Genomic DNA, 22160 nt, shown 5'->3' with positions numbered 1-22160 from the left:
CCACAAAAAATAACTTTGGCCTGAATCTTAACTGCCAGCAGGTTTCCTATAGAGTTAATTGCCCGCCCGCAGCTGAATGAGACCCAATCGATTTTAACAGCTGGGCCTCATTTAAATCTCGCAGGCCAACAGAGTAGATAAACCCACTAACTCCCACAGCTACCTGGACTACACTTCCTCCCACCCCACATCCTGTAAGGACTCCATTCCATTCTCCCAATTTCTCCATCTCCGTCGTATCTGCTCTGATGACACCACCTTTCACACTAGTGCCTCTGACATGTCTTCCTTTTTCCTCAACCGAGGATTTCCCTCCGCCATGGTTATTATGGCCCTCGACTGCGTCCATTCTATTTCCCGCATCTCTGCTTCACCTCTTCCCCTCCCTCCCAGAACCACGATAGAGTTCCCATTGTCCTCACCTTTCACCCCACCAGCCTCCACAATCAACGGATCATCCTCCGCTCTTTCCGCCACCTCCAGCATGACCCCACCACCAATCACATCTTCCCCTCCCCTCCTCTCTCAATGTTCTGAAGGGATCGCTCCCTCTGCGACACCATGGTCCATTCCTCAGTCATCCCCGCCTCTTCCCACTGCACCTTCCCGTGCAAGCGTAGGAGTTGCAACACCTGCCCTTTTACCTGCTCCCTTCCCACTATCCAAGGCCCCAAATACTCTTTCCAGGTGAAACAACGATTTACTTGTACTTCTTTCAATTTAGTCTACTGTATTCGCTGCTTATGATGTGGTCTCCTCTATATTAGGGAGACCAAGCGTAGATTGGGTGACTGCTTTGCTGAACACCTCCGTTCAGTCCGTAACCCCTGAATATGACCTTGAGCTTCCGGTTGCCTGGCACTTTAATTCTCCACTCCATTCCCACTCTGATATGGTTCATGGCACCATGGGTGGCTCTGCTGCACAGGAGGGCAGAAAAAAGAGTGGGAGAGCTATAGTGGTAGGAGATTCTATTGTAAGGGGAATAGATAGGCATTTCTGCGGCCGCAATTGAGACTCCAGGATGGTATGCTGCCTCCCTGCTGCAAGGGTCAACGATGTATGGGAGCGGCTGCAGGACATTTTGGAGGGGAGGATGAACAGCCAGTTGTCGTGGTGCATATAGGTACCAACGATATAGGTAAAAAAATGGGATGAGATGGGAAGCTGAATTTAGGAAGCTAGGATTTAAATCAAAATCAGGACCTCAAAGGTAGTAATCTCAGGATTGCTACCAGTGTCACGTGCTAGTCAGAATAGGAATTGCACGATAGCTAAGTTGAATACGTGGCTTGAGGAGTGGTGCAGGAGGGAGGGATTCAAATTCCTGGGACATTGGAACCGGTTCTGGGAGAGGTGGGACCAGTACAAACCAGACGGTCTGCAACTGGGCAGGACTGGAACCAATGTCCTAGGGGGAGTGTTTGCTAGTGCTGTTGGGGAGGGGTTAAACTAATATGGCAGGGGGATGGGAACCTATGCAGGGAGACAGAGGGAAGTAAAATGGGGGCAGAAGCAAAAGATAGAAAGAAGAAAAGTAAAAATGGAGGGCAGAGAAACCCAAGGCAAAAATCAAAAAGAGCCACATTACAACAAAATTCTAAAGGGAAAAAGTGTGTTAAAAAGACAAGCCTGAAGGCTCTGTGCCTCAATGCAAGGAGTATTCGTAATAAGGAGGACGAATTAACTGCGCAGGCAGCTATTAACGAATAGAATATAATTGGGATTACGGAGACATGGCTCCAGGATGACCAAGGCTGGGAACCCAACATGCAGGGGCATTCAACATTCAGGAAGGATAGACAGAAAGGAAAAGGAGGTTGGGTAGCATTGCTGGTTAAAGAGGAAATTAACGCAATAGTAAGGAAGGACATTCGCTTGGATAATGTGGAATCTATGGGTAGAGCTGCAGAATGCCAAAGGGCAGAAAACGCTAGTGGGAGTTGTGTACAGACCACCAAACAGTTGTAGTGAGGTTGGGGACAGCATCGAACAAGAAATTAGGGATGACAGCAAATAAAGGTACAGCAGGTATCATGGGTGACTTTAATCTACATATAGATTGGGCTAACCAAACTGGTAGCAATACAGTGAAGGAGGATTTCCTGGAGTGTATTAGGGATGGTTTTCCAGACTAATATGTCGAGGAACCAACTAGAGGGCTGGCCATCCGAGACTGGGTGATGTGTAATGAGAAAGGACTAATTAGCAGTCTTGTTGTGCGAGGCCCCTTGGGGAAGAGTGACCATAATATGGTAGAATTCTTTATTAAGATGGAGAGTGACGCAGTTAATTCAGAGACTAGGGTCCTGAACTTGAGGAAAGGTAGCTTCGATGGTATGAGATGTGAATTGGCTAGAATAGACTGGCGAATGATACTTAAAGAGTTGACAGTGGATAGGCAATGGCAAACATTTAAAGATCACATGGATGACCTTCAACAATTGTACATCCCTGTCTGGAGTAAAAATAAAACAGGTAAGGTGGCTCAACCGTGGTGAACAAGAGAAATTAGGGATAGTGTTAAATCCAAGAAAGAGGCATATAAATTGACCAGAAAAAGCAGCAAACCTGAGGACTAAGAGAAATTTAGAATTCGGCAGAGGAGGACAAATGGTTTAATGAGGAGGGGAGAAAATCGAGTATGAGAGAAAGCTTGCTGGGAATATAAAAACTGACTGCAAAAGCTTCTATAGATATGTGAAGAGAAAAAGATTAGTGAAGATAAACGTAGGTCCCTTGCAGTCAGAATCAGGTGAATTTATAATGGGGATCAAAGAAATGGTAGACCAATTGAACAAATACTTTGGTTCTGTCTTCACAAAGGAAGACACAAATAACCTTCCGGAAATACTAGGGGACCGAGGGTCTAGTGAGAAGGAGGAACTGAAGGAAATCCTTATTACTCAGGAAATTATGTTAGGGAAATTGATGGGATTAAAGGCCGATAAATCCCCAGGGCCTATTACTCTGGAATGCAGACTATTTAAAGAAGTGGCCCTAGAAATAGTGGATTAATTGGTGATTATTTTCCAACAGTCTATCAACTCTGGATCAGTTCCTATGGACTGGAGGGTAGCTAATGTAACACCACTTTTTAAAAAAGGAGGGAGAGAGAAAACCGGGAATTATAGACTGGTTAGCCTGACATCAGTAGTGGGGAAAATGTTGGAATCAATTATTAAATATAAAATAGTAGCGCATTTGGAAAGCAGTGATAGGATCGATCCAAGTCAGCATCGATTTATGAAAGGGAAATCCTGCTTGACAAATCTTCTAGAATTTATTGAGGATGTAACTAGTAGAGTGGACAAAGGAGAACCAGTGGATGTGTATTTGGACTTTCAGAGGGCTTTTGACAAGGTACTACACAAGAGATTGGTGTGCAAAATTAAAGCACATGGTATTGGGGGTAATGTACTTACGTGGATAGAGAATTTGTTGGCAGACAGGAAGCAGAGAGTTGGGATAAACGGGTCCTTTTCAGAATGGCAGGCAGTGACTAGTGGGGTGCTGCAGGCCTCAGTGCTGGGACCCCTATTTACAATATACATCAATGATTTAGATGAAGGAATTGAGTGTAATATCTCCAAGTTTGCAGATGACACTAAGCTGGGTGGCGGTGTGAGCTGTGAGGAGGACACTAAGAGGCTACAGGGTGACTTGGACAGGTTAGGTGAGTGGGCAAATGCATGGCAGATGCAGTTTAATGTGAGGTTATCCACTTTGTTGGCAAAAACATGAAGGCAGAATATTATCTGAATGGCGGCAGATTAGGAAAAGGGGAGGTGCAACGAGACCTGGGTGAAATGGTACATCAGTCATTGAAGGTTGGCATGCAGGTGCAGCAGGCGGTGAAGAAGGCAAATGACATGTTGGCCTTCATAGCTCGAGGATTTGAGAATAGGAGCAGGGAAGTCTTACTGCAATTGTACAGGGCCTTGGTGAGGCCTCACCAGGAATATTGTGTTCAGTTTTGGTCTCCTAATCTGAGGAAGGACGTTCTTGCTATTGAGGGAGTGCAGCGAAGGTTCACCAGACTGATTCCTGGGATGGCAAGACTGACAGATGAGAAGAGACTGGATCAACTGGGCCTGTATTCACTGGAGTTTAGAAGAATGAGAAGGGATCTCATAGAAACATATAAAATTCTGACGAGACTGGACAGGTTAGATGCAGGAAGAATGTTCCCGATGTTGGGGAAGTCCAGAACCAGGGCTCACAGTCTAAGGATAATGGGTAAGCCATTTAGGACCGAGATGAGGAGAACTTCTTCACTCAGAGAGTTGTTAACCTGTGGAATTCTCTACCGCAGAGAGTTGTTGATGCCAGTTCGTTAGATATATTCAAGAGGGAGTTAGATATGGCCCTTATGGCTAAAGGGATCAAGGGGTATGGAGAGATAGCAGGAAAGGGGTACTGAGGTGAATGATCAGTCATGATCTTATTGAATGGTGGTGCAAGCTCGAAGGGCCGAATGGCCTACTCCTGCATCTATTTTCTATGTTTCTGTGATATTTCTGTCCTCGGTCTCCTCCACTGTTCCAATGAAGCTCTACGCAAGCTCGAGCAACAGCACCTCATCTTTTGTTTAGGCACTTTACAACCTTCTGGACTCAACATCGAGTTCAACAATTTCAGAGCATAACCTCAGGCCTTTCCCTTTCCCTCCCCCCACCCCCATCCCCCCCATCTTATGTTTCTTTTTCTTTTTTTCTCTTTGTTTATAATGGCAGCTGGTCATTATTACGCGATTCACACCCTATCTAGATTAACCTTTTTCTAACTTCTGTCATTACCATTTCAATTTGACCCATCATCCCTTTTGTCTCTCTAATCTCTCCTGCCTTCCACCCTATCACAGACCTTCCCTTTTGTTCTATCTTCCCCTCCCCCTTCCAGTGCTTCTTAAGAATGTGCTCTTTCTGAACATTCGGCAGTTCTGACGAAGGGTCATTGACCCGAAATGTTAACTCTGTTTTTCTTTCCACAAGATGCTGCCTGACCCGCTGAGATTTCCAGCATTCTCTGTTTTTATTTCAGATTGCAGCATCCGCAGTATTTTGCTTTTGTGTTAGAATAGATAAACCGTTGTTTATTTTAGTTTAAGTGGCCTATTTGGAAGGACAGTAAAGTAGATGGTACTTCAAATATAATGTTCAACCTGTGTCTGTGCAACTGTTGTCCATTACATGTGATTTTGTTTGTGATTTTGTTACCTTTTTACTGTAGTATCAATTATTTTTTTCCCATAGTGGCATGTCCACCTGGACACTTTAGTGCAAGACAAGACACAATCTGCACTCCATGTGCCTCTGGTTCATTTAATAAGCATTATGGAAAGACTGAATGCACAAACTGCCCACGTGATGAAGCTACTAACAGAGGCGGGGCAACTTCTCAACAGGAATGTCATTGTAAGTTTGTTTTATTAGTTAAAAAAATGTATGTTCTTTCTTCATTCTACCATTTAAAAAACTGTGTTGGAACATAATCATTGCCTCTACAGATCTGTCATCTGTCAGACTCATCAGTTGACATAAAGTTCACTTCAGTAATTGCTTCTTCAGGCTCATTTAATAAACATACTCACTTTCAGGATAAGTTGTTAAAGAGCCAAATTTCCCCAGTGAGGCATTCTTGGAACTTATGGCAAAGTTCAGTCTTTGGGCCACAGAAATGGTAACATTAAACATGCTGCTGTCAAAAAATATTTAACTTTGACTACCCATGCTGAAATGATAATAAAACCTATAATACTGCACTCATTTTCTTTCAGATGTGATTTGCAAATTCTTGAAGCCAGTTCAAGTTATAGCTCCATTATTGATTAATTGAGTCTTGCAAAGAAAATTGAGAGCAAGCATATAATTTAAATACATACAAAAGAGTTGTAATGGATCACACGATCTAAAGCACAAGTAAAGCAGACAAAAGTTTTCTTGGTCCACATCCTGGATATGGTACTTATCCCACCAGGAAGGGCTAATCTCTGCATCAGAAATCCATATATATGTAGGAAAGTACTAATTATCCAAATCACAAACAACCTGAACAACGTAATAATCGAATTACAATTCAACAGATTATTTTTTATATGTTAGTTTCAGCTGAACACAACTAAATTTAAGCAAATTAGTACAGAACAATAAAACCCTGTTTATTGCTTACAGTTTTAAAAAAAACCTCTTCAAGTTTACTCTACATTAAAACCATTAACATTTGAATCAGCGTCAAAAAATAATCATGACAGCCAGCAAGATTATTTGATTTAAAGCATATATTGCATTTATTTTTGGATGTCCTAGGAAAGCATCTAAAAGAAGGTTGTTCAAAAGAAACCGAGCACTCTTTCTAATTCACTCTGGTATATACATCAAGAGTATTGTGTAATTTTCCTGATGTTCTCAAAATCGCCACCTGTTTTCTACAAAATGAAAAATAGGAAATTGGGCAAATTTCGGCACAATTTTGAAATTTCCATTTTGGCTCTATATTAGAAGGCAACCCAATTAAAACTGGAATTGCCAATATCACTGAGCACCACAAAAGCCTCATACTTTTACTTATTTGCTTAATTAATCTTATTTAATATTCTGTACTTTTTAACCCAATCTATCTTTATGACTCCTAGGGATCATGTACCCATGGATATTACCTGTGGCCTTTTCAGTAGGAACTTGCATCTTTTTCATAACCTTTTGGATGTAAGTATCAATCATTACTGATATTGCTAAAAAAAAATGTTGCCATTAGGCCACCAATGCTGTCTATTATTTAGAATTGCTGTCTATAACTGCTCATTTGGATTTGCAGAACAACAGACAGACTGATTGTTTTGCTGATGTCCCCTACATATGCGTGGGAAAGCCAGACATCTGCTCAGCATATCCATGCAATGATCCAGCTGATTTTAACACATCATTCTGATTCGTCATGTTGATGCTACACATAGGAACAGGTGTAGGCCATTCAGCCCTCGAGCCTGTTCCACCATTCAATGAGATCATGGCTGATCTGTATCCTAACTCCATTTGCCTGCCCTTAGTTCCACATCCTTTAATACCCTTGGCTTACATTGATATCTCTTTTTAATTTTAAGCTCCAGTCTATACTACTTATTATGCCATCTATCTTTGTGCATCAGCAAACTTGGATATATAGCTCTCTATTGTGTTATCTAAATCATTAATAATACAGTGAAAAGTTGAAGCCCCAGCACAGTCTCATCCTTCCAATTTGAGAACATACCCATTAACCCTACTCTCTGCCTTCTACCATCTAATCAATCTTCTAATTTCATGAGATTTAATTTTAGCTAACAGTCTCATGTGGAAATTTATTGAATGTTTTTGAGGAGACTGTCATGCTATCATCCAATGACATCAAAAACAACACTCAGAAATGACCTAATGACTACAAAAGAAAAATGTTAAATGAATAATGATTTTGAAAAATTATTTTATTCACTTAACTGTTCTATTATCCATTTTAACTGTTGTATCAAGTTTGGCAAGAGTCTAACAATGGAATGCAAACCTGATTGGAATTACACAACTGTAAAAACAGTCACAGTTGTTATGGATAACGGAGAATATTTATATAATTTTCTTCATTACACTATACACATTACAGTGCAGTACAACAAACCTTTTATTTAAAAAAAAGGCTGTGATGCACCAAACTGTTTAGCGATGTAACTTTGGAAATCTGAGAAACTTCGATCCCATTCGGCATTGCAAATACTTTCACCTTATCAACAAGACTTGGAAGAAAGGACTGAGTGTAACGTAGCCAAGTTTGCTGACGATATAAAGATGGGAGGAAAAGCAATGTATGAGGAGGACACAAAAATTTTGCAAAAGGACATAGACAGGCTAAGTGAGTGGGCAAAAATTTGGCAGATAGAGTATAATGTTGGAAAGTGTGAGGTCAGGCACTTTGGCAGAAAAAAATCAAAAATCTTCAGGTACAGCAAGTGATCAGGAAGGCCAATGGAATCTTAACTTTTATTGCAAAAGGGATGGAGTATAAAAGCAGGGAAGTCTTGCTACAGCTATACAGGGTATTGGTGAGGCCACACCTGGAATACTGCGTGCAGTTTTGGTTTCCATATTTACGAAAAGATATACTTGCTTTGGAGATAGTTCAGAGAAGGTGCACTAGGTTGATTCCGGAGATGAGGGGGTTGACTTATGAGGAAAGGTTGAGTAGGTTGGGCCTCTACTCATTGGAATTCAGAAGAATGAGAGGTGATCTTATCGAAACGTATAAGATTATGAGGGGGCTTGACAAGGTGGATGCAGAGAGGACATTTCCACTGATGAACTAGAAGGCATAATCTTAGAATAAGCGGCCGCCAATTTAAAACTGAGATAAAGAGAAATTTCTTCTCTCGGAGGGTTGTGAATCTGTGGGATTCACTGCCTCAGTGAGCTGTGGAAGCTGGGACATTGAATAAATTTAAGACAGAAATAGACAGTTTCTTAACCGATAAGAGGTTATAGGGAGAGGGCAGGGAAGTGGACCTGAGTCCATGATCGGATCAGCCATGATCGTATTAAATGGCTGAGCAGGCTCGAGGAGCCGTATGGCCTACTCCTGCTCCTATCTCTTACATGTTCTTATGTAAGACAAAGAATCTTATTCTTTAGAGGTGCTATTCCACTATGTATAGAGACAGTTTCTGCCAACAAAAGCAAAATACTTCGGATGCTGGAAATCTGAAATAGAAACAGAAAATGCTGGAAACACTCAGCGGATCAGATAGCATTCGTGGAGTGAGAAACAGAGTTAAAATATTTCAGATCGATGACCTTTCATCAGAAAGGGTTTTACGCCGCTAAACCTTGGGTAAGTTATAAGCCTCACAAAGCTTGAGCACCTAGCACCATAGATGGCACCAACGTAGGTGTCAGGGTTCCTTATAGCACTGACCTGCATGAACCAAAAGGGTTTCCATTAAATTAATGTTTAGGTGGTGACTGACTGTAGAAACATCATCATCATCATCATAGGCAGTCTCTCGGAATCGAGGAAGACTTGCTTCCACTCCTGAAGTGAGTTCTTTGGTGGCTAAACAGTCCAATACGAGAGCCACAGTCTCTGTTACAGGTGGGACAGATAGTCGCTGAGGGAAGGGGTGGGTAGGACTGGTTTGCTGCACACTCTTTCTGCTGCCTGTGTTTGATTTCTGCATGCTCTCGGCGACAAGACTCGAGGTGCTCAGCGCCCTCCCGGATGCACTTTCTCCACTTAGGGCAGTCATTGGCCAGAGACTCCCAGGTATCGGTGGGGATGTTGTACTTTATCAGGGAGGCTTTGAGGGTATCCCTGTAACATTTCCGCTGCTCACCTTTGGCTCGTTTGCCATGAAGGAGCTCTGCATAAAGCACTTGCTTTGGGAGTTTCGTGTCTTGCATGCGAACTATGTGGCCTGCCCAGTGGAGCTGATCGAGTGTGGTCAGTGCTTCAATGCTGGGGATGTTAGCCTGGACGAGGACGCTGATATTGGTGCGCCTGTCCTCCCAGGGGATTTGTAGGATCTTGCAGAGACATCGTTGGTGATATATTTCAGTGACTTGAGGTGTCTACTGTGCATGGTCCATGCTTCTGAGACATACAGGAGGGCGGGTATTACTACAGCCCTGTAGACCATGAGCTTGGTGGTAAATTTGAGGGCCTGGTCTTTGAACACTCTTTTCCTCAAGCGGCCGAAGGCTGCACTGGCACACTGAAGGCGGTGTTGAATCTCCTCATCAATGTCTGCTTTTGTTGATAAGAGGCTCCCGAGGTATGGGTAAAGGGTCCACATTGTCGAGGGTCGCGCCGTGGATCTTGATGACTGGGGGGCAGTGCTGTGCAGCGAGGACAGGCTGGTGGAGGACCTTTGTCTTACGGATGTTTAGCGTAAGGTCCATGTTTTCGTATGCCTCAATAAATACGTCGACTATATCCTAGCGTTCAGCCTCTGTATGTACGCAGATGCAGGAGTCGACCACGTACTGTAGCTCAATGACAGAGGTTTGGGTGATCTTGGACCTGGTCTGGAGGCAGCGAATGTTAAACAGCTTCCCACTGGTTCTGTAGTTTAGTTCCACTCCAATGGAGAGCTTGTTGATTGTGAGGTGGAGCATGGCAGCGAGGAAGATTAAGAGGAGGGTTGGAACGATGACTCAGCCCTGTTTGACCCCGGTCCGGACGTGGATTGGGTCTGTAATGGATCCGTTGGTAAGGATTACGGCCTGCATGTCATCGTGGAGCAGGCAAAGGATGTTGATAAACTTTTGGGGGCATCCGAAACGGAGAAGGATATTCCATAGACCCCCGCGGTTGACAGTGTCAAAGGCCTTTGTAAGGTCGAAAAAGGCCATGTATAAGGGCTGGCGCTGCTCCCTGCATTTTTCCTGCAGCTGTCACGCTGCAAAAATCATGTCAGTTGTGCCCCGTAGGGGAACGAAATCCACACTGTGACTCCTCGGCCACAGGGAAAAGACAGTTGAGGAGGATTCTAGCGACAACTTTCCCAGTGGCTGATAGCAGGGAGATTCCCCTGTAATTGGCGTTTTCGGACTTGTCCCCTTTTTTAAAGATGGTCACGATCACTGCATCTCTGAGATCTCCCGGCATGCTCTCTTCCCTCCAGATTAGAGAGATGAGGTCATGTATCCGCGCCAACAGCGCCTCTCCGCCATTCTTTAGCGCCTCAGCAGGGATTCCATCAGCTCCCATAGACTTGTTGTTCATGAGCTGTCTTATGGCTTTTCCTACCTCGTGCAAAGTTGAGGTTTCACTGAGGTGGTGGCGGGTCACATGCTGCGGGAAGGAGTCGAGAACACTCCTCGAGAGGGCCCTGACTGCCTCGGTGTCCTTGTAGAAATATCATTATGCATGCGAATACCTATTGTCCAGAGATCAGCCGTGATTCTTTCATTGTATAGCAATTCACATGCTTGCATTAATCAAAAGCTAACAAAGACCGGGTTGATGACTGCTGTGAGACCAGGATTATCCTCTGCAGACCCCACTGAGAAAACCAGGAACAGCTATGGAACAAAAATAGAACGAAGCACTTGGTTCAACACAACACCTCACCAATTTGAAAGTGAAGTAGCTGCATGCTAATCCTCTACATGTTCCCTTTCACTTCACCCGGTGCTCTCTCCTATTTTGTTATTTAAATGCCCCAAATTACTTGTATCTGTGATGGAGCATGCACCAGGTGAAGTATGTGACATAATCTGCTGTGAAGTGCAGACCCTGACTGCTGTCAGCTACCATCACCTCATCTTGGGAAGAGAAAATTAAGATGTGTTACAAGAGTTTGGTGAGGTGTCAAAGTATTGTGTGCCATGCGACTGTTTTGCAATGTATACCTACCTCTGTGTTACTGAGCATTAACATACTAATGAGATTAATAAAAGGAGAATGAATGCTCAGCAGTAGTAACATACCTTCAGACTCTCTCTTCCCAACTCCCTCAACAGACTCAGCCATAAATGCTTCGGTCCATCTCCACAAATCTTGACAGTTCTTTTACATTGGAGGTCTACCACATGGGGCTTGAGGCTCAGCTCTGGATTAAACAGTTTCATTTATCATAATTCTCAAGTAGTATATTTTTTTAGTTTGAAAGCTTTTATCTTTTTTCTATTTTATTATGTTTTAATTCTTCCCTATCCCATAATTGTATTTGTGCATCCTGCCAAGACTCTCACTTCCATCATAACATCCTACACCTAGAATTGTGATCTGGTCACGGACCTTCATAACTAGTACTAATACTGCTCGATTACCAGTCATTAATGTAAAGTCCTTACACAATACCACAAATCCACATGAGGCACATTCTATGGACAAGGTCACTCGATGACCTGAACCTTTATTCACAGGACCAAGAAGTGATGACCCTGTGTGGGACCTCCCTTTATATACCTGGATGACCAGGTGAGGAGTGTCTCCCACAAGTTCACCCCCTGTGGTCAAGGTGTGCATTTCTTACATATATACAGTATTGCAATGTTGTTACATAAAGGTTACACACATGACATCACCTCCCCCTCAACATCTTATTGCGATCATAGGTTAAGTCTCTCGAGTGGTCTGCGCTCTCTCGTGGAGCGCCACAGTTGAGGCTCTGGTTGTTGAGTCTTGGTATGTGTGTCTGTCACCTGTGGTGATTCCTGGCTGACCGCAGGGACTGTGCATGCTGCTGAATGTTCTTGTTGCTCGTTCATTGGCGGTGGTGCGAATACCATCTCATGATCTTCCTCAGGTTCCTCAGTGTCCATGCTGAACCTTTTTTTTACTTGGTCCAGATTCTTGCGGCATATCTGCCCATTGTTAAGTTTAATCACTATGACCCTCTTCCCCTCTTTGTCTACTACAGTACCCTCAAGCCATTTGGGCCCCAAAGCGAATTTCTATAAATCTCCCCCTTGAATTTCAGTCATGGTACTCGTTTTGGGACTGGCGTGTGCCCTCAACAATGTCAGACAGTACTGGATGAATGAGGGACAGCCGAATTTTGAGTGTTCGTTTCATGAGTAGCTCCGCGGGCGGGACCCCCGTGAGCGAGTGCGGTCGGGACCTATAGGCCAGCAGGAGATGCGATAGGCGGCATTGAAGGGAGAGTCCTTGAATCATGAGCATGCTTTGCTTTATGATTTGGACCGCACGTTCCACCTGGCCATTGGAGGCCGGCTTGAACGGTGCTGTCCTGACATGGTTAATGCCATTACCCGACATGAGCTCCCGGAATTCGCAGCTTGTGAAACATGGGCCATTATCACTAACAAGGATGTCCAGCAAGCCGTGGGTCGAAAAGACCGTGCACAGATTCTCCACGTTGGTGGATGTCGTGCACGAATTCAAAATGATGCACTCGATCCATTTTGAGTACGCATCAACCACAATGAGAAACATTTTTCCCATGAACGGGCCCGCATAGTCTACGTGAATACGTGAAAATGGCCTGGTGGGCCAGGGCCACGGGCTGAGCGGGGCCTCCTTGGGGGCATTACCTAGCTGGGCACACGTCGTGCACCTATGAACACAGTGTTCCAGGTCTAAATCAATTCCCGGACACCACACATGTGACCGGGCAATGGCCTTCATCAGCACGATGCCTGGGTGCTCGCTGTGGAGTTCCCTGATGAATACTTCCCTGCCCCTCTGGGGAATGACCACCCGGCTGCCCCATAGTAGGCAGTCGGCTTGGATGGAGAGCTCATCCATCCGTCTGTGAAACGGTCTGACCTCCTCAGGGCATGCTCCATGTGCGGGTGCCTAATCCCCAGTCAGGACACATTTCTTAATCAAAGATAGGAGGGGATCTCTGTTTGTCCAGATTTTGATCTGGCGGGCTGTGATAGGGGAGCCTGCGCTGTCAAAGGCATCAATGGCCATGACCATCTCAGCGCTTTGCTCCACTGCCCCCTCAGTGGTGGCCAGTGGGAGCCTGCTGAGCGTATCAGCTCAATTTTCGGTGCGGGGCCGGTGCCGGACGGTGTAGTCATACGCAGCGAGCATGAGAGCCCATCGCTGTATACGAGCTGACGCATTGGCATTGACGGCCTTGCTGTCTGACAGCAGGGATGTTAACGGCTTGTGGTCCATTTCTAATTCGAACCTCCTGCCAAAAAGGTACTGATGTATCTTTTTCACCCCGTAGACACATGCGAGTGCTTCCTTCTCAACCATCCCATAACCCCGTTCAGCTTGAGAGAGCGACCTGGAGGCATATGCCACAGGTTGGAGTTGGCCCTCAGCGTTACCCTGCTGCAACATGCACCCAACCCCATAGGACGATGCATCACATGTCAGAACCAATTTCTTACGGGGGTCGTACAGGGTCAACAACTTAATTGAACAAAGTAAGTTCCGTGCCCGATTGAAAGCCCGTTCCTGACAGCCCCCCCAAAACCAATCACAACCCTTGCGCAGCAGCACGTGTAGCGGCTCCAACAATGTGCTTAAGTTCGGCAGAAAGTTCCCGAAATAGTTCAAGAGTCCCAGAAATGAACACAACTCCGATGTGTTGCAGGGCCTGGGCGCTCGTCGAATCGCCTCCGTTTTGGATTCGGTAGGCCGAATCCCGTCTGCAGCAACCATCCTGCCCAGAAACTCGACCTCGGGAGACAAAAACACACACTTAGGCTTCTTGAGTCGCAGGCCTACCCGATCCAGTCGGCGTAGCACCTCCTCCAGGTTGTGGAGGTGTTCCTCGGTGTCACAACCGGTGATGAGGATGTCATCCTGAAATACGATTGTTCCGGGAATGGATTTGTGCAGGCTTTCCATGTTCCTTTGAAAAATCACGACCGCTGATCGAATGCCAAACGGACACCTGTTGTAAACAAACAGTCCCTTGTGCGTGGTGATGGTGGTCAGTAGTTTAGATTCGTCGGCCAGTTCTTGGGTCATGTAGGCTGAAGTGAGGTCCAACTTGGTGAACAACTTGCCGCCTGCCAGTGTGGCAAAAAGGTCCTCCGCTCTCGGGAGTGGGTATTAGTCTTGCAGGGACACCCGGTTGATAGTGGCCTTCTAGTCACCATAGATCCTGACCGAGCCATCCGCTTTTAGGATGGGAACGATGGGGCTTGCCCAGTCGCTGAATTCAACGGGCGAGATGATGCCCTCTCTCAGCAACCGGTCCAACTCGCTCTCAATTTTCTCCCGCATCACATACGGCACAGCTCTGGCTTTGTGGTGCACTGGTCTGACGTCCGCGGTAATGCGTATCATTACTTTGGTACCTTTGAACTTCCCAATGGTTGAAATAGTGACTCAAATTGCTGTAGGACCTGTGAGCATGAACTTCGCTCCACAGATGACATGGCGTGCACATCCCCCCATTTCCAGTTCATCACAGCTAACCAGCTCCTCCCCAACAGTGCAGGACCATTGCCTGGGACAATCCAGAGCGGCAGCCGGTTCACTGATCCATTGTGTGTGACCGCCAACATTGCACTGCCTAGCACTGGAATGATTTCTTTGGTGTACATCTGTAATTGCGTCTCAATGCATTCTCGTTTGGGTCTGCAATGGCCGCAGCTTTTCGAATTGTTGAACACTCATAAGTGACTGGCTGGCCCCTGTGTCCAGCTCCATGCGTACAGGGATGCCGTTTAATAGGACTTTCATCATCATAGGTGACGTTTTGGTATATGAGCTGTGAATGTTTGCCACATGAACCCGCTGAACTTCAGCATCCATTGATTTGCCCCAAGCGTCATCCTGCCTCGCAGACCCCTTATCTGGTTCATCCGCCTCGTATATTAGCCTGGCTGCAGGCTTTCTGCACATTCTGGCTAAATGGCCACTGAGGTTACAATTTCTGCAGACGAACTGTTGAAACCTGCAAATCCTGGCAGCATGTCTGCCCCACACCTCCAGCATAAACTGAGATTCCCATTATTGTGAACAAAAGAGCTGTTGCAAGGCATTCCTCGCTGATTGTCCCTTTGACTGCTCTTGAGCACCCTGTGAGTGGGTGTCAATGGCCCCATCCTGGGCTACATTGTCCACTGGGGGGGGAGTAAATGTCCGTTCAGCCTGCCATTGTCTCTGTTGGAGACTTACTCTTGGGTCTATTGCTGCCTGGGGTGTCTCGAACTGCCCTTGCCTGCCTGTGGGGCTCTGTGTCGCGTTTATGATATTGACTCCCTGATCCATCGCCACGTTGGAGGCAGAATTGCGCACTTATATTATCTTGGCTTCCTCCTCCCCCGCCATAAAAGTCTGAGCCATCAACGCCGCCGCTTCCAAGGTCAAGTCCTTGGTCTCAATTAGCTTTCTGAAAATCCCAGCATGAACGATACCCTCAATAAAGAAATCCCTTAGCATCTCCCCCTTGCAGGCATCTGTGAACTTACAGAGGCTGGCCAAGCGCCGGAGGTCCGCAACGAAATCCGGTATGCTCTGTCCTTCCCAACGTCGGTGGGTATAGAATCTGTGTCGGGCCATGTGCACGCTGCTCGCCAGTTTGGGGTGCTCACCGATTAGTTTGCTGAGCTCTTCGAAGGTTTTGTCCGCCGGCTTCTCGGGTGCTAGCAGGTCTTTCATGAGCGCGTAAGTCTTGGGTCCATAGCTGGTCAGCAGGTGAGCCCTTCGCTTGTCGGCCGCTGCATCTCCCAGCCAGTCCTTCATGACAAAGCTCTGCTGGAGCCTCTCAATGAAATCGTCCCAGTCCTCACCAACACAGTACCGTTCATCTGTGCTACCGGTGGCAATTCTCGTGGGTCGTTGATTCCCGTTTCTCGTTGCCAATGTAAAATCCTTACACAATACCACAAATCCACATGAGGCACATTCTATGGACAAGGTCACTCCATGACCTGAACCTTTATTCACAGGACCAAGAAGTGATGACCCTGCGTGGGACTTCCCTTTATATACCTGGGTGACCAGGTGAGGAGTGTCTCCCACAAGTTTACCCTCTGTGGTCAAGGTGTGCATTTCTTACATATATACAGTATTGCAGTGTTGTTACATAAAGGTTACATACATGACAATTAGTACACAAACATCTTTGTTGCTGACTGAGGCAGACAGTATTAGTTCAAAAGCAAAATACTGCAGATGCTGGAATCTGGAATAAAAATAGAAAATGCTGGAAATCTCAGCAGGTCAGGCAGCATCTGTGGAGAGAAAGCAGAGTTAACGTTTCGGGTCGATGACCCTTTGTCAGAACTGGAAAGTGTTCAGAAAGAACACATTCTTAAGAAGCACTGAAAGGGGGAGGGGTAGAAAGAACAAAAGGGGAGGTCTGTGATAGGGTGGACGACAGGAGAGATTAGAGAGACAAAAGGGATGATGGGCCAAATCTGGACCTCTTCATTGCAAACTGCCGACGGGACATTGGCCCTCTCAATTTCTCTGCTCACCTCACTCACTCCAACCTACCTCCCTCTGAACTTGCAGCACTCCTCTTGCTCAGATCCAGCCCTAACCTCGTCATCAAACCTGCTGACAAGGGTGGCGCTGTTGTTGTTTGGCGAACCGACCTCTACCTTGCAGAGGCTGATCGTCAACTCAATGACACCTCCTCCTACCTCCCCCTGGACCACGACCCCACTACTGAGCATCAAACCATAATTTCCCAGACCATCAATGACCTCATCTCCTCTGCAGATCTCCCCTCCACAGCCACCAACCTCATTGTTCCCCAACCCCGCACAGCCCCTTTCTACCTCCTTCCCAAGATCCACAAACAGGACTTCCCCAGTAGATCCATCATTTCAGCCTGTTCTTGCCCCACAGAACTTATTTCTTCCTATCTTGACTCTATTTTTTTCTCCCCTTGTCCACTCTCTTTCCACCTACATCCGCGACTCCTCCGACACCCTCCGTCACTTTAACAGTTTCCAGTTTCCTGGCCCCAACCTTCTCCTTTTCACTATGGACATCTAATCCCCCTACACTTCCATCCCCCACCAGGATGGCCTGAGTGCGCTCTGCTTCTTCCTCGAGCAAAGGCCCAACCAGTCCCCATCCATCACCACCCTCCTCCCTCTGGCTGAACTTGTTCTCACATTGAACAACTTCTCCTTTAACTCCACTCACTGCCTCCAAATTAAAGTGTTGCTACGGGAACCCAGATGGGTCCTAGCCATGCCTGCCTTTTCGTGGGCTATGTGGAACATTCTTTGTTCCAGTCCTACTCGGGTCCCCTCCCTCACCTCTTTTTCCAGTACATTGATGACTATATTGGTGCCGTTTCCTATTCTCGTCCTGAACTTGAAAATTTAATTCACTTTGTATCCAATTTCCACCCTTCCCTCACCTTCACATGGTCCATCTCCGACTCTTCCCTTCCCTTCCTCGACTTCTCCATCTCTGGGGATAGGCTTTTGACCAGTATCCACTATAATCCCACTGACTCCCACATCTACCTGAATTACACTTCCTCCCATCCCGCATCCTGTAATGACTCCATTCCATTCTCCCAGTTTCTCCGTCTCTGCCGCATCTGCTCTGACAATGCCACCTTTCACAATAGTGCCTCTGGCATAGAAACATAGAAAATAGGTGCAGGAGTAGGCCATTCGGCCCTTCGAGCCTGCACCGCCATTCAATAAAATCATGGCTGATCATTCCCTCAGTAACCCTTTCCTGCTTTCTCTCCATACCCCTTGATCCCCTTAACCGTAAGAGCCATATCTAACTCCCTCTTGAATATATCCAATGAACTGGCATCAACAACTCTCTGTGGCAGGGAATTCTACAGGTTAACAACTCTCTGAGTGAAGAAGTTTCTCCTCATCTCAGTCCTAAATGGCATACCCCTTATCCTAAGACTATGTCCCCGGTTCTGGACTTCCCCAACATCGGGAACATTCTTCCCGCATCTAACCTGTCCAGTCCCGTCAGAATCTTATATGTTTCTATGAGATCCCCTCTCATCCTTCTAAACTCCAGTGAATAAAGGCCCAGTTGATCCAGTCTCTCCTCATATGACAGTCCAGCCATCCCTGGAATCAGTCTGGTGAACCTTCGCTGCACTCCCTCAATAGCAAGAACGTCCTTCCTCAGACTAGGAGATCAAAACTGAACACAATATTCCAGGTGAGGCCTCACTAAGGTCCTGTACAACTGCAGTAAAACCTCCCTGCTTCTATATTCAAATCCCCTAGCTGTGAAGGCCAACATATCATTTGCCTTCTTTACCGCCTGTTGTACCTGCGTGCCCACTTTCAGTGACTGATGAACCATGATACCCAGGTCTCGTTGCACCTCCCCTTTTCCTAGTCTGCCGCCATTCAGATACTATTCTGTCTTCGTGTTTTTGCCCCCAAAATGAATAACCTCACATTTATCCACATTATACTGCATCTGCCATGCATTTGCCCACTCACCTAACCTGTCCAAGTCACCCTACAGCCTCTTAGCATCCTCCTCACAGCTCACACTGCCACCCAGTTTAGTGTCATCTGCAAACTTGGAGATATTACACTCTATTCCTTCATCCAAATCGTTAATGTATATTGTAAAGAGCTGGGGTCCCAGCACTGAGCCCTGCGGCACTCCACTAGTCACTGCCTGCCATTCTGAAAAGGACCCATTTATCCTGACTCTCTGCTTCCTGTCTGCCAACCAGTTCCCTATCCACATCAGTATATTACCCCCAATACCATGTGCTTTGATTTTGCACAACAATCTCTTGTGCAGGACCTTGTCAAAAGCCTTCTGAAAGTCCAAATACACCACATCCACTGGTTCTCTCTTGTCCACTCTGCTAGTTACATCCTCAAAAAATTCCAGAAGATTCATCAAGCATGATTTCCCTTTCATAAATCCATGCTGACTTGATCCGATCCTGTCACCGCTTTCCAAATGCGCTGCTATTTTGTCCTTCATGATCGATTCCAACATTTTCCCCACTACTGATGTCAAGCTAACCAGTCTATAATTACCCGTTTTCTCTCTCCTTTTTTAAAAAGTGGTGTTACATTAGCTACCCTCCAGTCTGTGGGAACTGATCCAGAGTCGATAGACTGTTGGAAAATGATCACCAATGCATCCACTATTTCTAAGGCCACTTCCTTGAGCACTCTGGGATGCAGACTATCAGGCCCCAGGGATTTATCGGCCTTCAATCCCATCAATTTCCCCAACACAATTTCCCGCCTAATAAGGATATCCTTTAGTTCCTCCTTCTCACTAGACTCACTGACCCCTAGTACCTTCGGAAGGTTATTTATATCTTCCTTCTTGAAGACAGAACCGAAGTATTGGTTCAATTGGTCTGCCATTTCATTGTTCCCCATTATAATTTCACCTGAATCTGACTGCAAGGGACCTACGTTTGTCTTTACTAATCTTTTTCGCTTCACATATTTATAGAAGCTTTTGCAGTTAGTTTTTATATTCCCTGTCTTCCTTTTTCCTCAACAGAGGATTCCTTTCCGCCGTGGTTAATATGGCTCTCAACCATGTCCATTCTATTTCCCGCAGCTCTGCCTTCACCACTTTCCTTCCCTCTCGGAACCCTGACAGGGTTCCCCTTGTCCTCACCTTTCACCCCACCAGCCTCCACGTTCAACGGATCATCCTCAGCCATTTCTGCCACCTTCAGCGTGACCCCACCACCAATCACATCTTCCCCTCCCCTCCCCTCTCAGCATTTTGAAGGTAATGCTCCCTCCGTGACACCCCGGTCTATTCTGCAATCAACCCCCACACCCCCTCCTCTTTCCACGGTACCTTTCTGTGTAAGCGCAGGAGATGCAACACCTGCTCTTTTACCTCCTCCCTTCCCACTATCCAGGGCCCCAAATACTCCTTCCAGGTGAAACAGCGATTTAGTATACTGTATTTGCTGCTCACTATGTGGTCTCCTCTACATTAGGGAGACCAAACATAGATTGGGTGACCACTTTGCAGAGCACCTCTGTTCAGTCCGCAAGTGTGACCCTGGGCTTCCGGTCGCATGTCACTTTAATTCTCCACTCCATTCCCATTTTGATCTCTCTGGCCTCGGTCTCCTACATTGTTCCAATGAAGCTCAACGCAAGCTCGAGGAACAGCACCTCATCTTTCGTTTAGGCACTTTACAGCCTTCTGAACTCAACATCGAGTTCAACAATTTCAGAGCATAACTGCTGCCAATCTTTGGCTCCCTTTCCCCCTCCCCGCCCCCAGAGCCTGTTTATTTTTTTCTCCTTGTCTCTAATGGCAGCTGGTCATTATCTCCCCTATCTTGATTAATGTTTTTCTAACTCCTGGCATTACCATTTGAATTTGGGCCATCATCCCTTTTGTCTCTCTAATTTCTCCTGTCTTCCACCCTAACACAGACCTTCCCTTTTGTTCTATCTTCCCCTCCCCCTTTCAGTGCTTCTTAAGAATCTGTTCTTTCCGAACAGTCTCTGATGAAGGGGTATCGACCCGAAGCGTTAACACTACTTCCTCTCCACAGATGCAGCCTGACCTGCTAAGATTTCCAATATTAGTTGTTCCCTTTTCCTGAGGTAGGACAATTCAGAACTGGAAAACTGTGGGAGATGGATTTATGTTATTAGCAACACTCCCCTTCCCCCCATCTCCCCCCACTTGCACCAACACAACCTCAAAGTGAGCAATATCAGAAGAGTTGTGTTAGTCACTCATATATTTATTTAAGGAGGTGGTAGGAACTTTCCAGAATTAGCTGTCTCATACATTGTACTGCGATCTTTACAGACATTTGTGTGCGTTTTACAGAATATGCCGGAAGTATTGCAAGACACCAATGAAGGGGAAATATGTTCAGGTGAAAGAGGGAGAAGTAAAAGAACAGGTGAAAACACTGGCAAATATTATTAAAAGTGTTGACCTACTGGAACAAAAAAGCAAGTTAAGACCATTTAAATTCATTGTTAGACATTCCACAAAACACAGAGTGGGATTCTCAGATGACCAATGCATTGGTCTACTTAGTGATACTGACACTGAAACATGTAACACTTTTGGCTCTTTACTATCTGGTGATACCACATGCCCGGAGAGCAGCTTCGAGGAATGCAGATCTCCATACACATCAGATGAAACTTGCTTTATCTCAAGGAGTTCAACTCCACAAAAACTAGCAACTATCCTCAGGCATGGAAGGTAGTAGTTCTCAGTGCTCATTTATTTTGTGCAAAAATCTATGTGGATGTGAAGTCTCACAGTGTTAATCTTTAAATTGCAGGCTGTGCTACTGTCCTTTTAGAGTGTTGTTACTGTAGATAATGCTGAAAGAAAAAAATTCTATTTAAAATTGAAATCAGTATCATCTTAAAGTATTTACTTTAATTCATCACCATTTAACAAAATAGTTTAAATTTATACATATGGAAACATAAACATGGGAATAAAGTTCATATGCTCTGATATAGCAAAGGTTCTTTTTTAATGCATTAACATTACTGTCGATGAGAAGATCCCCAATTGGTTAACTGGCATAATTTAAATATGGCGGGGGGGGGGGTCTTCTCTTAAGATTAAAATATGCATTTTTGATTATTCTCAAGAACTTAAGACATTCTCACTGAACAAATCACATATAATTTTTGAATCTGTTAATCCATCTCAAGTTTATAAAACCACCTTTTTTTAAAAACTAAAAATATCTCCCTTTTGAAATGAATGGAAATGTAATAGCCTAAACAATTATAATTAGAGCTTCAAATGTGCTT

At 45.4% G+C, this 22160-nt stretch overlaps 1 protein-coding gene across 1 annotated transcript in view; it reads left to right on the top strand.

Moving 5' to 3' along the window:
* Positions 1-21622, top strand: part of LOC139264136 (zona pellucida-binding protein 2-like) — a 123042-nt gene extending 101420 nt beyond the window's left edge. The window contains exons 8-10 of the mRNA XM_070880221.1: positions 5256-5417; positions 6635-6707; positions 21205-21622. Of these exons, the coding sequence (XP_070736322.1) occupies positions 5256-5417; positions 6635-6707; positions 21205-21595 (626 nt within the window). The 3' untranslated portion in view covers positions 21596-21622. The remainder of the gene's footprint in view (positions 1-5255; positions 5418-6634; positions 6708-21204) is intronic.
* Positions 21623-22160: the final 538 nt, after the last annotated feature.

Source organism: Pristiophorus japonicus, chromosome 5, assembly GCF_044704955.1.
Source record: "Pristiophorus japonicus isolate sPriJap1 chromosome 5, sPriJap1.hap1, whole genome shotgun sequence".
In the NCBI taxonomy this organism is placed as follows: domain Eukaryota; kingdom Metazoa; phylum Chordata; class Chondrichthyes; family Pristiophoridae; genus Pristiophorus; species Pristiophorus japonicus.
The sequence above is the reverse complement of the archived record's forward strand: the minus strand, read 5'-3'. Positions and strand labels throughout refer to the sequence as shown.